The sequence below is a fragment of the Leptinotarsa decemlineata genome, unplaced genomic scaffold (genome assembly GCF_025532065.1).
Source record: "Leptinotarsa decemlineata unplaced genomic scaffold, Ldec_3_MD MMD2_tig00026307_RagTag_RagTag, whole genome shotgun sequence".
NCBI classification, from domain to species: domain Eukaryota; kingdom Metazoa; phylum Arthropoda; class Insecta; order Coleoptera; family Chrysomelidae; genus Leptinotarsa; species Leptinotarsa decemlineata.
The window spans coordinates 8,213,326-8,231,770 of NW_027412681.1; the positions used below are offsets into that span (position 1 = coordinate 8,213,326).

An 18,445-nucleotide genomic window follows, 5' to 3' on the forward strand; every position below is an offset into this window, starting at 1 on the left:
CCTTCTATTACGAACTGAATAACACTCTACCAATTGCTAACTGCTGCAGATATATTCGTCTACTGATTTCATAGTGTGCCAGGCATTTCTTTTATATTAAACAGTGTGAGTCACCCCCACCATGAAACCGTGAAAGATTCACATTGCTAGTTGCTATCCACTAGAGATGCCTGACGTCACAGCCAAGCCCATCTCCCAACTTGATGCGATAACAGTTGCCGGTACGAGCAAGCAGTGGTCGTTGCGGTCTCGGAGAGGGTAGACGCTAGGCAAACAGTCCTCGGCTGCCGTTGTGTCACCATCGATAGCGGGGCTAGAGCGAACCTTCATCGCTTCAGGAGAGGTGAGGGCAGACCGATGAATACGCATTACTCTGCCACACGTCGTGGAGTGAACATGTCGCTCTCTAGCCGTTGAACGGTTATTGCTGTGACGTCACTCCACTACTAACTTGGTGCCCTAACACCGATGGAGCATTTATTACTTGGAGGATCTTCGAAGTATGCAGACGTATGTTTGTACATAGACAAACAAGCACATGATGAAACCCTGTACCGTGCATTCTCCTACACACACACACATAAACACACAAAATCTCATATGAAAAAAAAATCTGAACGATCCATGCACCAGACACTTCAAGGTCACAACGCCTTGACTTCACTGCACAACAAAAAAACTTCACCAAACAACAACCAATAAAAAAAGCAATTAATACGTCATAGTGGTGGGGGGAGGCCGAGAATCAGCTGTAAACAACTACTGACTTCAGTTCATTAAGATTAGTTAGACAAGTTAACAACAGGCAACCATATGCCTATGAGAGTGTAGCAATAACTAACACAATATTATAATGAATAACGATGACGGACCTAAACCAAAGAGCATACTATATAGCTTGTTAAAATAAAATAAAATAATGTTGTTGGGTTTACTGATACTACATAAGGACACATTGCAAAAATAAATTTGGATAGACAATATTGTAAAATTAATTTTTATATAGCTGAAAATTGTTTTATATAAACATATATTGTAAAATAATAGATAAGGAAAAATTGTAAAATCAATTTAAGTTAGTATACCTGTATAGTTGGTACGCCTGGATGGTTTGCCTGGATGGTTTACCTGTATGGGTTACCTTTATAGCATAAATAGGATTAGCTCGTACTAGTTCTTAGTTTTAATGTTCCTCTTTAAAGATGATCACTTGGTGATCGAAACACGTGTCGGGGTGTTAAAAATATCGAATTGGTGTTGGGAAAAAACGCCAGTAGTATTTTTTATCTCAGATGACTATAGTTTTATCTTATTATATTTCATTCATGTTCTTCATCTAAATTTTTTCTATTGAGGTTTCAAGAAAATGTTTTATTAAAAAACCTTTGAACAAGCAAACAGAGAGTTTTTGTTATTATTGTCTCTGCTCCCAATTTGATTAGAAGTAGAGACATTTATTATAAACAATTAGTAATGTATATATACCTTGGCCAAATATTAGTAATTATACTGTAAACTTCAAATATTCAAGAATTGGGTGATTTTTCTGTTTTTTATATGGAATCTTCTAGTGCAATTTCACGTAAATTTGTATTTTCAGCAAATGGGTCCGAATCCAGTGAATGACTACGACCTTTCAAATAAACAATTGGCCAGTATAAATGACGTTTGCGATTCCATGAAACAGCAATTGTTGATTCTAGTGGAATGGGCAAAATATATTCCAGCTTTCACTGAGTTACAACTCGATGACCAGGTAAGAAAAGTTTTACTAGATAAGGTGATAGTCCAAGATAAATTTCTTTGATAACAACAAAAATTAGAGAAGTTGAATAATAAATGAGATTGATAACATACTCTTACATAGTATAAGCGACAAGGTTCCAACTTTTATAGAACCTTCAAGTTGAACTAGGGTTACCATCTCACATTGGGTCAGTCTTTACAAAGGAAGGCGGTGTGTCGGAATTGATTGATTCGGCCGTTACTTGATGAAGATCCATAGTAATTTCATAAACTACAGCTCACGATTTGATCTCCACAAACTTTATTTGAAAAATATATCACGACATGTGTCGCTAACACAGTAGCTTTATCAATCACTGTTGATAAAGCTACTGTGTTTGTGATATATTTTTCAAATAAAGTTTGTGGAGATCAAATCGTCAGATGTAGTTTATGAAACTCCAGAGACTTATTAAAACCAGTAACTTCTTTTTCGAAAGCCATGTATGTTATAGTCTGTGTATTATTTAATTTTGGAAATGAAGCTGGTAAAGACGACGATAAAGACTATCGTAATGATGACGATGATGATATTAACTATAATGATTTTCATCAAGTGAAAATATCAAATCAATACAATTCTCTTCATTAACTTTATTACGATCCTTATGCTACTAATTAAAAAACTGTACAGAAATCAAATCAGGCTGATGCTTTTATCGACGGAAGATTTACACATACTGAAAAATATTTTTAATTGAAATTCTAATTAAGAAACTGTACTGAAATTAAATCAGGCTGATGCTTTTATCGACGGAAGATTGACACATACTGAAAAATATTTTTAATTGAAATTCTAATTAAGAAACTGTACAGAAATCAAATCAGGCTGATGCTTTTATCGACGGAAGATTGACACATACTGAAAAATATTTTTAATTGAAATTCTAATTAAGAAACTGTACTGAAATCAAATCAGGCTGATGCTTTTATCGACGGAAGATTGACGCATACTGAAAAATATTTTTAATTGAAATTTTAAACATTTAACTCACTCCATATAATCAAGTTTACATATTCATTTGATTAGTATGTGTCTCTCCCCGACAAACTCATGATATTGATTAGATTATCTTTTAATTTGGTACACAGGACGTTTCTTTCTTGCTTGGGGACTTTGTTTTCGAGTTGAAACTTCATTATGCGTTGGAGCGTGTATAAAATCTGTCTAGAACCGCACAGCACTGCCATTTTGGTTTTACCTGTCCTGCACCGACGAGGAGTAATACTCCGAAACCTGTTTGTGTGAAAACTTTCACAAATTTGTGTAGGATCTGTTCATAATGTCCGTCATGGGCACTGTGAACAGTTAAAGTATTTGTTTTCCCCCAGGCATGTGCCAGATCCTGTGAAGGATTTTGGAAGAGATCAATGTTATCAATTTCAATTCGAAATATTTATTTTCTCAACATTCTGTAATCTACATTTCAAAACACCGGAAGATTTCAATGAATTACTCATATTCCTCTTTCCAGGTAGCGTTACTCAGAGCTCATGCCGGAGAGCACCTCCTCTTAGGTTTAGCAAGAAGATCGATGCACCTCAAAGACGTTTTACTTCTCGGGAATAACTACATTATCACGAAACAATGCCCTGGTAAGCATTTTTCAATATTTTCATATTATGTCTAGAATTCAAGTTCAAATTACTTTCCATTTCCTGTTAGTAATTAATGAAATTGGGATTGTGGATATACCAAATAGTTACAGGCTCAATTCCCGGCTACTTCTTTCAGGAAAAGAAAAGTTTTTTGTCGGTGCTCTCCAAACACAGTTTACTATCACTGCCGGGAATTCATTTTTGAGATTTCTCATTAGTTTTTTTCAACTATCCAAAGTTATCAGTCTGGCAAGCAACAAACAAAATGAATGACTATCACTCACTGTAAGGCGAATGTTTTCAAATTTTTCACAAATAATCGGCTGTGTATGTGAATATTACTGGAGTTTCATCCCAACACCAAAACGTTATTTTTAACACCTCGACATGTGTTCCTATCACCAAGTGATCATCTTCAAGACGAAGATTATACTAATCATACAATATTGTCCTTATTTATACCATAGATACCTCTGCTAGGTACCTGCGTTTCAATTGTCTTGAATTAATTTTACAATGTTGCCGTATCTAATAGTCAGATAAATACATTCAGGTGAGAATATTTCAGACAATACTCTTTATGAATAGGTACCATTCGATCTAAAAATGTTCACTCTCAAACTTTATTTTCGAGCAATAGGAATCGAGCAACAATAGGTCATTAAGTCTTTTGGAATTTGATGAAACATTTGATATGAATTAGTTTTCTGTCAATCAGACTAAAATTACGATGTATACAATAAATTGAGATTATTGTTGCTTGTTTAATGGAGGTTGTTGAATGTACACAGCAGATACGGCATATTGGATAACTATGTTTGGCGAGCAAATCTCGTAAATTCAATAGTCTTAAATGGTTGTTTGTCAAACAGTCCCGTATTCTAACAAAACTAACATTTCAATTGACACCAGTCCTTGATGAGTCATAAGTGGTGTTGGTATTCAATGTCTCCCAGCGACAAACATCCACATCATTTTTACTAAAACAACCCGAGCCTTATCACTAACGACAATAAAGCTTATAATATGAAATAATAATGTCCCCAGTCTTATCAATCTGTGACATTAAATGTATACTTGCATGTTATTACTTCATGAAGACAACATTAATTGGAGACATCCCAAGGCCATGGTAATAGCAAATACGTAATGATGTCCATTACTGTAATTTCTTCGATAATGGGTTTCTTGCGATTGAGGAAAATTTTCTTAATTTCTTTTGCCTAGCGTCTGACAATGACGCACAAGTCGTAGCGAACATAAAAACTAGGAATCTTGTTGAAATTCATTGTAGTTGTAGAATCCTGTGATTAAATCTATTAAGATATATCGTACGCAGTTTTCCAAAATCAGAGGTCAGTTTTTTAATTCAATTTGCGATGATATCGAAAATAACTTTTACTATACAGAGTGCATGTCAGAATTAACACTATTTTCAATCAATTTATTTACAAAATATGACAAAATGGATAAGGCCTTCGCGGCCGAGGTTTTCAGTATTTTTATTTTTCGGTTCGAAAGACGTCGATTTTTGAAATTTCTTCCTGGCGTTTAGCTGGCGAGACTGGCTAACTTCTTCAGAGTTTACCTCCGATGAGTGGACATTACGGCTGCGTAAAGCGTATTTATGTTGACTCAGGTAGTTTGGTGTGTTAATACCTGTACTTGAATTAGGTAAATTGGGTAAAGCGTATTTATGTTCTCAGGTAGTCTGGTGTGATAATACCTGTACCTGGATTAAGTAAAGTGTCAATAACATTTTGAACATGCAAACAGCATGCCGGCAGGTAGAAAAGGGTTGTCATATGTTATTGACACTTTACCTAATCCAGATACAGGTATTATCACACACACTTCATGCAATTTACTTGATCCAGGTACAGGTATTAGCACACCAAACTACCTGAATAAAAAAAGTCAGACTGTCTCTATGAACATGTCGAAGGATTTGTGTTAAAACTTGGGGCTTACGTCCCAAACAAATCCATTGGATTTATATGATGATTGTCAGACCAATGATCACTTATGGTGCAGTTGCTTGCTGGCCGAAGGCTTTACAAAAAACAGCCGAAGCGAAGCTCTCTGGCTTACAGAGACAGGCCTCTCTGGCTATTACTGGCGCCATCAATACCATACCGTCAGCGGCCATGGAGATCCTTCTAGATCTGCCTCCTCTCCGCATTTTTCTGTAGAGGGAGGCAAGATGGACTGCATATAGACTTATGCACATTGCCAATTGCACAAATCAATTAAATGCAGAGTGCAACAGACTGTTAGTTGACACTGGAAGTCACAGCATTCTGGAAATGACCTCTGACTTTGTGCCTCCAACTGTCAACTACGAACTGCCTTATGAAGTACTATTCCCGCATAGAGAGGACTGGATCCTCCGAGAGAAGGAAATATTAAGGGCAGATAGTTGTTGGTTCACAGATGGACCAAAAACACCTTTCGGTTCTGGTGCAGCTGTTTTTAGTCGCAGACCTAGAACAGAGATATCTACCTGCTGCCTAGGAACTCTGCGACTGTATTTCAAGCGGAAATTTACTCTATTGAATTGTGTGCGGAAAGATTGGATAAATCCAACCTCACACACAAGTCAATAAAAATATTCTCGGACAGTCAAGCGGCGTTGGAAGCTCTTGGCTCCTACCAAGCAACGCGAACATCTAAATTGGTAGCAAATTGCCAAAAACGACTCTCATCGATAGAAAGACTTAACAGATTGTCTCTGGTTTGGATTCCTGGCCACACTGTCCTGGAACCTAATGAAGCTACTGACTCTCCTGTAAAGGAGGATGCTGCAAGCGGCTTCATCGGGCCAGAACCTGTCATTGGCATCGCTTTGGGCTTTGCCAAACAAACATTGAACACCAAGATGGCAAGAAGATTTATGGACTTCTGGCAGAATCCTCCAGGATTGGCTCACTCCAAGGTGTTTACCCACCCTTCGAAGCTTGATACCAAACAGTTATTGGAATACAGTAGGGATGAACTACGATGTCTAACAGGCCTTCTTACTGGTCACTGTCATTTGAACTATCATATGCAGAGACTTGGACTGTCGGAAGACAGTGTGTGTCGCCTCTGTTTAGAAAATGATGAAACAACAAAGCATATACTTTGTGCCTGTCCCGCTGGGGACCGAATCAGGTTCTTAGAGTTCGGCAGATCCGTGCTCTTACCATATGACCTGAAAGACCACTCACCATACAAACTAATCGGCTTCGTTAAGAAACTGTGTTTGTTTGGCCGGGTGTGAATAGATCAAGTAAATTGCTTTACGCAATTTACTTAATCTAGGTACAGGTATTAGCACACCTGAGTCAACATAAACACGTTTTACGCAATTAGATTTATCCAGTTACAAGTATTATCACACCAGACTACCTGAGAGCATAAACACGTTTTACGCAATTTACCTGATTCAAGTACAGGTATTAGCACACCAAACTACCTGTGTCAACATAAATATGCTTTACGCAATTTACTTTATCCAGGTACAAGTATTATCACCTCAGACTATCTGTGAGCATAAACACGTTTTACGCAATTTACTTGATCTAGGTAAAGATATTAGCTCACCTGAGTCAACATAAACACGTTTTACGCAATTAGATTTATCCAGTTACAAGTATTATCACACCAGACTACCTGAGAGCATAAACACGTTTTACGCAATTTACCTGATTCAAGTACAGGTATTAGCACACCAAACTACCTGTGTCAACATAAATATGCTTTACGCAATTTACTTTATCCAGGTACAAGTATTATCACCTCAGACTACCTGTGAGCATAAACACGTTTTACGCAATTTACTTGATCTAGGTACAGATATTAGCTCACCTGAGTCAACATAAACACGTTTTACGCAATTAGATTTATCCAGTTACAAGTATTATCACACCAGACTACCTGAGAGCATAAACACGTTTTACGCAATTTACCTGATTCAAGTACAGGTATTAGCACACCAAACTACCTGTGTCAACATAAATATGCTTTACGCAATTTACTTTATCCAGGTACAAGTATTATCACCTCAGACTACCTGTGAGCATAAACACGTTTTACGCAATTTACTTGATCTAGGTACAGGTATTAGCACACCAAACTACCTGACTCAAAATAAACACGCTTTACACAATTTACTTGATCCAGGTACAGTTATTAGCACATCAGACTATCTGAATCAACATAAATACGCTTTACGCAGCGTCATTACCCAGTCATCGGAGATAAAGTCAGGATGTATTAACCTCTGAAGAAGCTAGCCTCTCGCGCTAGCAAACGTCAGGAAAAATGTCCAAAAACCGACGGCCATTAAACCCGAAAAATAATGACTCTTACAAATGGTTGATGAAGTCAGTTTTCTTATTTTATTCCTCAAAACAAAAAACCCATTGCAATTGTTCCACTACATTGAAAGTGAGATTTTTTTAAGATTTAACAATAGTTTGGATGCCTCGATTTTTCAATATTGAGTGTATAACAATGATTTGGCCTCTGTGCGTCTTTCAGTTTGTTGTCTTCTCGTTCTTAGTCTGTGCCTCATTGAAAAATGTTGATGCAAGTACTGTTTTATATCGGTAAAAAATAGGGGACACTGGTTACTGGTCTCTCGACAAATACTTTTAAGAATTTAAATCATTATTCAAAGCTGAAATTTTCAGTGAGACACAGTACTAGTAAATATCAGCAAGATAGTACGTTTTCAGTTGTTGATTTGGTTTAGCATGTTCGTACATTTCATCATGTCCGCAAAAACATCGTGGCAGGGTGTACGATGAGTGATTTATATGATTCTAAACTAATTACGGGGGTTTAATTGCAGTGTATGTGATACGTGTGTTGACCCAATTAAATCTAAATACGACATTAAATTATATTTTTCCTTGAAAATTCAAGTACGCTAGCCAATTAGATGATAATATTACGTTTTTTTATTGGATATCACAGATTGGTTACTGCGAAATGGTTTTATTTTTTTACTTCATGACAATCACAGTAACAAGGTTGCCAATCGATTGATAATCTTCGGTAAATTACAATATATACAGATTGTTTCGGATCTGAAGAAATGAACTTTAAATGTTCAAGACTGACGCCTATCAGAAAACAACTACTCCCCTGGCTAATGCCACGAACGGCGTTGGATTATTTCCGACAACATACTGCGTAGGTATATCCGAGACTAGCTTGAACATTTAAAGCTCATTTCTTTGGATTTGTTCACTGCCTGTCTTCAAGCATAGCCCACTGACTAATAAAAAAGTTTTTCTTCCTTATTCAGAGGAATCGGGCAAATTTCGGATATACAGTTAGTTAGTACCTCGTCCACTAGATGGAGTGACATTTTTATTGTTCGCTCCAACTTAGGACGAGGAATGAAATACTCTGAAGGAATTTCGATTTTTATTATGGAATATCATTGACTTTAGGTCGATGATGTCCACTATATTGCACTGACGAGTGGCTATGAAGCCCGAAACCGGTCTGCAAATATGCCCGTTCCAAAATTGAAGCTCGACTCTTTCAGTTGTATTGCCGATTGCACATGCATGAAATTTTCTGTGAAGATTCTTGCACTGACGCTTGTCGGATATAATCCAACGCCGTTCGTGGTATTAGCCAGAGGAGTAGTTGTTTTCTGATAGGCGTCAGTCCATTCAACCTACTGTGTAGGTATATTCGAGACTGGCTGGAACATTTAAAGTTCATTTTTTTAGGTTTGTTTACTGCCTGTTTCAAGCATAGCTCACTGACTAATAATAAAGATTGTTTCAGACCTTGACGTACAAAATCATAGTGCTTTAGTAACTCCCTATTGGGTAATCGTTACCCACGAGCTTACCCAAAACACCTCAATGGGTCCACCGTTTTCGTTTTCCTCTCAGTCTTGAGTTTCAGTTATAGGGTTCAAAATTTAAAAGCACAAAAACATTGAATCAATGTCCGTTGCTTCGAAGCAATCTATTCTTCATTGGGAGTTATCGTGCAATTTTGAAAAAGTAGAAAATAAATTTGTTTGCCTCTCAGCAATGAAATAGACATTAATGAAATTGCAAACAAAAATATTCATCGCAGAAAACAGATGAAGTCGCTTGTAGATAACGAAGAGATAAATTGTTATTTGAACTCAATACGAAACAAACTAATTTGTTTAAGTACTTTACCGCTATTACCTAGTGGGTTATCAAATAATGATAAATATTTTTGAAAAACCAGTATTTTTCATGTAGTTATCAGTTGTTGTCATTATTATTAGTATTTTACATTAGTTAGGAAAGGATTTTGTTGATTTTTATTTCATGAAAAATGTACCTACAATTTATGAATTGGAATTGAACATATTTTCCGCCTACGGATTTTTTGTTTATACAGTCCACTATATATATCATATTTTATGGTAATCATAATGTCATATTACATTTAACCTGGCAATTCACTAATAGTGTATTTATTTTTATTTTTTCTTATTCAACTCGGATGAATCAAAATGAAAAAAATGTGTTTCTTGAATTTTATCATGCCAATTTATCATCAGGGTGGCCCTTATTTTTGAACTTTTCGGAAGTTTAGTTCTTACATTACAATATTGTTTCAATGCATGTGAAAAATCTTAATGGAGTCTCAACTCCACCTGGAGTTGAGGATTGAGAAAATCATTTGAATTTGAAATTATCTGTATCCATTTTCATGTAAATTACGTCCTATTTCTTTCTCGTAAACCTGTGCTTATACCTAGCATCACTCGTTTGGAGTTAGTGACAAGAGTTGGAATTTTTCAATCTTGCACTTGTTTTGTTCAATTACCAACTAATATACTTTGAGCTCGTGGGAGCCTTGAAAAAGTAGTTTTTGATTAATTTATTTATAACCGTTATCAGCATTACCAGCATCACAAAATATGAAATCAAAATATACATCATTTAACTATCAACTTATTTAATAGACTTCACATACAAATTCTGGGAGAATATCTGGGGGTGATAGATTGCAAGCAGTCTACGTTGTTCCATTGTTTGGCTATCAGGTTTCTGTGATGCCATATCAACAAGAAATGTCTGCCATCATCCATGAAAAGTATAGCGACTTTGTTTATGAGGAAAAAACAGTTTTTTTGTCAACTTATCAACTTCAGAATATTCATTTCATCTTTCTCGTCGCGAAAAATGCCCTTTCATTTCTGTAGTTAGGTTAGGTTAGGTCCAAAGTGAGTGGGTCTATTCGCGCAAGGGTTTATTGTGGCTCGCTCCTATTCACACTCGACCAAATAAAAACCCAGCTTCTCAACGAAGCCGATTAGTTTGTATGGTTTGTGGTCTTTAAAGTCAGATGGTAAGATTACGGCTCTGTCGAACTCTAAAAACCTGATTTGGTCCCCAGTGAGGCAGGCACAAAGTATGTGCTCTGCTGTTTCATCATTTTCCAAACAGGCACGACACACACTGTCTTCCGACAGTCCGAGTCTCTGCATGTGATGATTCAAATGACAGTGACCTGTAGGAAGGCCTGTTAGACATCGTAGTTCATACCTACTGTAGTCCAACAACTGTTTGGTATCAAGCTTCGAAGGGTGAATAAACGCCTTGGAGTGAGTCAATCCTGGAAGATTCTGCCAGAAGTCCATACATCTTCTTGCCATCCAGGTGTTCAATCTTTGTTTGGCAAATCCCAAAGCAATGGCAATGACAGGTTCTGGTCCGATGAAGCTGCTTGCAGCACCCTCCTTTGCAAGGGAGTCAGCAGTCTCATTGCCTTCCAGGCCAGTATGGCCAGAAATCCAGAAACGGAGTCAGCAGCCTTATTGCAGAGTCAGCAGACCAGAGACAATATGTTAAGTCTTCCTATCGAGGAGAGTCGTTATTGGCAATTTGCTACCAATTTAGACGTTGCTCGGTAGGAGCCAAGAGCTTCCAACGCCGCTTGACTGTCCGAGAATATTTTTATTGACTTTTGTATGAGGTTGGATTCTTCTAATCTCTCCGCACACAGTTCAGTAGCGTAAATTTCCGCTTGGAATACAGTTGCATAGGTTCCTACATTTCTGTAGTACATTTAAATCAAAAAAATATTATGCTCTCCGGGGTGACTAGCAAATTCAAGTTCTTGTCATCGAGATCTGCCAAATCATCAAATTTTTGTCCAGTTTTTGTCGACCTTTGCTCCAAATATTTGCTTGATGTATGGTAATTAGCGATGTTAATATCGTTATTCGCCATTAAAATTTTCTATACTATTAAATATCTGGGCTATGAGGAACTCGAGATCACCAGAGCATCCAAGCAGTATAGATGTCAGTATTAGTACGTTCTATAGTTATCTGACTTCCTGTTTGATAATTTCTCGCATTCTCTGCACTGGACATGTTTCAATTCCTTTCTTAGCATGTTTTGTGTTGCGTTTTCCGCTTTGTTTGCAATTACGTTAGGAATTTCAAAACATTTTCAACGGAGACCAAAGACAAAGCAGTCGTAATCAAACACCAGACAATCTATCATTCTGAAACCAATTTGTAGATTATATAATATTTCATTGTTCAAAGTATTCAGCTGAAATTTTGCACACTACGTTATTATTGTTCATTGGGACAGAATAAGAAAACTTTCGGAAAATTCCCTATAGCTAATGGTCACCCTAACTACCATATTAACCACGACACGCATTTGCATGCGAAACCATTGTGTTTGTGTTTCTTCGCCGCTGGGTGGTTGATGAAATATTTGGGAAAATGTACGAACATGAAAAGCGATATTACTTATGTACGGACTCGTGTCCAATATAGCAGTGATGTTACCAGATCATCGTAACCTATCCCCAGATTTAAGCATCTCCAGGGTGGGCACCCGCATCATCGACGAACTGGTGAAGCCGATGAATGACGTCCAGATTGACGACACGGAGTTCGCCTGCCTCAAAGCCATCGTCTTCTTCGATCCAAGTAAGTTATTATTATTATCATTATTTTTTATTGTTATTTTTTTAACCGAAGGGTAAGCTGGTCGGGCCGTGACCCCGTGACTCATTCGGGGGGGGCGCCACTATTATCAACCGGTGAACACTCTCCACACCGTGAAGTGGGTGATCATTAGGTTAGGTTAGGTCCAAAGTGAGTGGGTCTATTCGACCCTCCACCGCAACCCTCAACGGTTTGTTGTGGCTCACACCTATTCACACTCGACCAAATAAACCCAGCTTCTTAACGAAGCCGATTAGTTTGTATGGTGAGTGGTCTTTCAGGTCAGATGGTAAGAGTACGGCTCTGCCGAACTCTAAAGACCTGATTCGGTCCACAGCGGGGCGGGCACAAAGTATATGCTCTGCTGTTTCATCGTTAATGAGATAGTCGGATAGTCAAGGTGCAAGATTCCCACCTTGATACCCGCGACAACTTCCTCATATGAGGGTTTTTGCACGTCAGCTACACCTGACGATGCCTTAGATTCAACCGTGCAGGGCTTTTTCGCCTCTGGTTTTGGTGATACATCACTTGAGCGCAAGCGTTTGCTAGCCTGCTCATGGGGGTTTGTTCCTCCACCTGAGACAGATTCTGCGTACGCCACTCAAGAATTTGGTGCAAGGCAGTTTTATAAGGTACCCCGCTCTTAAGGAGACAACTCAGTTTTTTCCTGGTTGCACTACCAAATCTTTTTTTAGGTTCAGTTATTGGATCAGGAGTTGGAGAGTTGAGAAGCTCTCGCTCCTGATCTAAATATACAGGAAGGTCTCAGTTGGAGTTGTAAGCTCGACATCCATCTCCTCTGTAGAATCACTCCTGATCTAAATTCACAGGGAGGTCAGTTGGAGTCGTAAGATCGACAACCATCTCCTCTGTAGACTCAGCGTCAGAAAGAATTTTTTAGTTTACTCTGTCCCACGAGCAGCTAGGGAAAGAAGGTCAATCATGGCAGAGCCCCGCATTACCGTGACAAGAGGATGCTACGACGAGAGGCGCCCTGTATCTCGAAGGTTCCCTAGAGACAGCTGATAGGCTCAGTGTCATTCATACTCTCGGCACGGATACACACCTTAGGATTAAGCCATCATTGGCATGCCATTCAGTTAGGGAATAACAGAACCACAAGTGATTCTGTCATTCACTATCCAGCGGAGCTACGTGGAAGCAGGCATCCAATGGCCGTTTTGCTCAACCCCCACATCCCAAGCCAATGCATTCGCCAAAAATAGCATGCACAGTTGTTCAGGCAGTGAAAGATGAATGAGGACAGCCAACCCGCCTGGTGGTCATCTTGATAGGGTCTATGGAGTTCAAAGAGAAAAACATCGATATCGATTGTTTTTCATCTTCTTCTCAGACTGCATTCGTCTCATTCGGAGCTGAAAACTCCACGGTGAATATCGTGGTTATTTTAATGGTTGAGAATGACCACATCAGGCGTATTCGCTTGAATCGCCCTGAGGGTGGGGAATGATTAGTTCCAGTGAATGCGGTACTTCTCATTCCCCACTACGGGTTCAATATGTTCCCCGGAGCGTAAAGCAACATCGGTGTCTAAGCAATACTGTAGAAATATCTTAGGTGGCAGTAAAGCACTCCTAGGAACGCGTTAGGTCGATGGATTTACGCTCCAGCCCACTCGACCTGAGGAAACAAACGTCAGGTGCTTTGATTGGCCTAGCTGCCCAGCTCTCCAATGTTGTTGAAGAAGACCAATGCATCAGGTTATCCTATAGCTGCCGCAGGAGTGAGTTGATCTCTGCGATTTTTATGTGGCTCTTTTCAGGAACGGGTTCCAACTCGGTGGGAAGTTGTGATCACCTCGTTTATTGTCAAAATCTAAACCAAATTCATCAGCCGCTCGGGCGGCAGTTCAATTTTAGATATACAAATTTGTATTCGCAATGTTACATGTCAGTATATTTCAACTATACGAAAAACCTTTGGAAAGCGTTTGTGAATTTTTTTCAAATGTTTGATTTAAATTCAAATCTGAATAATAAAATTCAGAATTTCAAAAGTTCAAAGTATTGAAGCAGTGAATAACAAAAGTCTTGAATATTTCTATTAAATTATAAAAACTGTAGCAATCGGATTACTACGCTAATCATAAACAAAGTAAAAGTAAATAATTTTCAGATTGATTCGACCGATTCGTGGAGATCAAATCGTAAGGTGTAGTTTATGAAATTATGAAAAAGCTACTGTCTTAGCGAATTGATATTATTCAGAAATAAAGTTTGTGGAGATCAAATTTTAAAGGTATAGTTCATGAAAATAAAAGTAAATAATAGATAAAAAAAATAAATGAGGCATATGGAAGTTTTAATGACATGTAGACAATTGTAGATAAAATTGCATTTCTCGCATAAGCATTGAACAGAGACCTTTTTGATCGTTATCTTACAGTATATGATATGAAGAGATGGAATTATTCAGTCATAACCCATGAAATATGAAATGAAATACTATTTTTCGACTTAAATCATCTGTTCTGATAAAAAACATAGTTTTTCATATAACTCCGAAAAATATAACTCAACCCAGTTTTTCCAAACAACAAAAAATATGATAACATGAAAATTTCAAAATAGATATTTATAGCATAGCCGACAACAAATCAAAAATATATCACAACTGTTGCGGATCTTGCAAAAACATTTGTTTGAACATTGATGGCAAAATAAAGTACTTTAAATAAACAAATCGGAAATTTTTCGACGGTATTGGAAGAAGTCTGGAGGAAAACAAAATGAAATCGATATTCAAGTCAACGAAAATCATCAGACAGCCAAGATCCTATGAGTATTTCAGCAACACCGGGGCTTTAACGGATATCTTGTTGTGGATCGGTCTACATTGGCACCACGAAAAGAATTATAAGTATCCGGCTCTCTGAACACAAGAAAATTTGTAATCTGAGACATACCGACAATAGTCGGCAGTAGCGGACAGGAACATGCACTTTAAAAAGCACCAGTGTGGGAAGAGACCCGTTTGATCGATGGAACTAAGAACTACTAATCAATACTCCACAGGGAGGCGATAGAAATTCAGAAACACAAAAATAGTTTCTACCGAACGATAGAAGGAATTGAGAGAGTAAACAAAGTTCAAAAAATACGGCGTTCAATGCGTTCAATCACTTTGTTAATGATGAATAGATTTCGATGAATTCTGAATAGTAATTAATCAAAACCTACTAAATCCATTCAAGGGGTCAGAATTTTGATGAAAGTTCTAAAATTGATGGCATAATTTAATGGCATTTCGACGTAATTTTGACATGAAACTTTTACAAAAAACTAAGTGAAACTAGTGACATGATCATGACCATCAATCTATTGAGTATACCTAATACCTATCGTTTGAGCAATATAAAAAGTATTCAAAAAAACTCATTTAAATCGGAAGTGTTTGTAAGGACTTCCGAAGAATATATGTTTCACGTATTCATAAATTTGTCAGATAATGCCACTGTTAAAAAATCTGTTAAAATCTCTCATTCCGTTATCTAGCTGTTGCCCCATATGAACGATAACTCTTCTCAAGCCATAACTCGTCCTTAAAAAATTACAACTTATCAACAGAAAACTTTTCATCGCCATCATTTACTCCAGATAATCCTCATGTGATTTTTCCAGATGCCAAAGGCCTCAGCGAGTCAGCGCGAATCAAAAACCTCCGCTACCAAATCCAAATCAATCTAGAGGATTACATCAGCGATCGTCAGTATGATAGCAGGGGAAGATTTGGAGAGCTCCTGTTGACGCTTCCTCCCCTTCAGTCAATCACATGGCAGATGATAGAACAGATCCAGTTCGCCAAACTTTTCGGTGTTGCCCACATCGACAGCTTGCTTCAAGAAATGCTGCTGGGAGGTGAGTTCACAAAAGGTTTTTCTATTTTGGTTTTACCTGTCCTAATATCTACATACACCTCGATTTTTGTTTAGAAGTCAGTATGACTGTGGTAACTAGTTCTGTATCAGTATCTGTAGAGTAGGGAGGGTGAGTGTAGGCCCACAGCACTTAGGCCACATGTGACCCCGAGGAGTTGTCCTCCTAGGTCATCGTTCATCCTGTCCTTTTCAGGAAGGTGGACAGGTCAATGTTCTTTACACTCACTTATATGGGCAGGTGTAGGCGAAGACTCGCCGAACACACACTCTTTTATTGACGGTAACTCCGGACACTCGCATAGCACATGCCTGACAGTTTCATCTTCCTGTTCACACATCCTGCATAGAGGTGTGTCCACTTGCCCCATATTATGGAGGTGTTTCCTTAGTTGACAGTGGCCAGTCAGAAATCCTAGCGTAGATTTTTCCTGGTCATCGCCAGATATTTCTTCGGCGCCAGCTTCCCAGGATGATTTTGGCAAGATTGCATCCTTTGATTTCTTCCCATATCTTTAGGGATGGAGCATGGGTGTAATGTTTGACTAGTTCCGCAATTGTCGAAGTCATCAAGCCGTAGGTGCCACTGGGTCCTAAAATTCTTAGTCCAGTCGCTTCCTTGGCTAAAGAGTCAGCAATGCGATTACCTTTACTCATGTCGTGCCCTTCAACCTGCCTAAGGATAATGTTATTATCTACCGAGGCTTTGGCTAAATCTTGGTGGCACTCTAGTACTAGCCCTGAGGTACCACGTTGTCTGTTCAAGGCTAATAGTGCTTGTCTGCCATCAGTGCAGATTGTTATTTTTTTGCCAGAAATTCATTTCCTGGTTATTTCTTTTGTGGCGATTGAGATACCAGCCAGTTCAGTTTGAACCACCCTGATATTTTTCCCATTCCCCAATGAATCCTTAGGCTTGGTGATCTGGAGTACATTCCACATACGGAGATTTCTTTGGTTTTTGAGCCGTCTGTATATATGCGTATTGCATTTGTAGCATATGAATCTGTGTTCTGTTTTTGTAGGGTTTATTAAACACAAACCTGGGTTCAATTGCATCACTGGTTGTCTGCAGCAGAGGTTGCGCAGTGACCGCTTCTCGTGGTAAATAGTTACACTGGTAACTAGTGTCCTCAAGTATTCAATTGAATTCAATTTTCTACCAGTTAAAGGTTGATTTTTCTCATAACCTGGCATTACATATCGATTTCGAAGGTTGTAAATTAGTTGTGCATCTAGTGGAGAAAAATGATCAACAAGTAGGTCAAATCAGTACCTATCTAAAAATAGGATCAACCAAAGTTAAGTTAGATCCACATCACCTATGAAATAACAATCAACACTAAACTATTCCACGACAACTTAATTTTTCAAAACGTTTTTTGCCTCATCCAAAAAATCGTACATTTTGGACCTACACAGATTACAACCTTCAGTATCAATATATTTAATTTCATATCTGACTAAGAAATTTTATAACGAGTTTCGTGTTTCTAATATTGGAAATGGCCGAAGTAGCCTACCATGAGAAAGTCTAGCCCACTTCTCCTCTTCTTAAAAGTAGAAACCCCCGATAAAAGTATCGCTTTATATCTAGCAAAGAGGCTCAGTACCAAGTTCTATGTGTTTAACGTTAAAAATGACAAACGTGCCATAAGTCTTGCATAATACATCTGCACGTTTCACAACTGTGCAGAAACCATCTGGATCAAACATTATGTATTTATGACGACCAGCATCCCTCTTTTTGTTCTCCCTCGCTCGTCAACTAATTAAAGAATAGATGCCTTTCCAGGAACCAGCATTGAAACATCCCCAACCACCATCGTCGTGCCAAACTCCACTACGACGGCCAACAACAGCTACCAAAGCACCAGCGACTCGGCTGACAGCCCTATCACGTCGCCCAACACGACTCCAAGCAGTCCACAAGACCATCTAATCAACGGAAATGTAACCAGTCCGCAGCAGACAGCAGCGACCTCTAACGTTTTGATTATGAGAAACATGACTTCTCTGGATGAACCTGTGTCTTATTCGATGTCTTTCAAACAAGAGCCTCTCAAGGAGGAACAGCACAGTTTTTAAATAGTAGATGTAAGTAGTGTAAGTAGGTGTTACTGAGTGATGGAACTCTTAAATAAATTGAATTGTAATGATTTTTTCTACTGATAATAATAAACATAATTCCGGACTTT

At 38.2% G+C, this 18,445-nt stretch overlaps 1 protein-coding gene across 12 annotated transcripts in view; it reads left to right on the plus strand.

The window, feature by feature from the left end:
* Positions 1–18,445, plus strand: part of Hnf4 (Hepatocyte nuclear factor 4) — a 199,007-nt gene extending 180,562 nt beyond the window's left edge. For 7 of the 12 annotated variants that reach the window (XM_074181362.1, XM_074181357.1, XM_074181364.1 and 4 more), the window contains exons 5-9: positions 1,601–1,756; positions 3,261–3,381; positions 12,176–12,331; positions 15,994–16,230; positions 18,031–18,445. In XM_074181362.1, coding sequence (XP_074037463.1) covers positions 1,601–1,756; positions 3,261–3,381; positions 12,176–12,331; positions 15,994–16,230; positions 18,031–18,335 — 975 coding nt within the window. In that variant the 3' untranslated portion in view covers positions 18,336–18,445. The remainder of the gene's footprint in view (positions 1–1,600; positions 1,757–3,260; positions 3,382–12,175; positions 12,332–15,993; positions 16,231–18,030) is intronic. The other 5 variants (XM_074181358.1, XM_074181360.1, XM_074181361.1 and 2 more) reach the window with 5 other exon arrangements.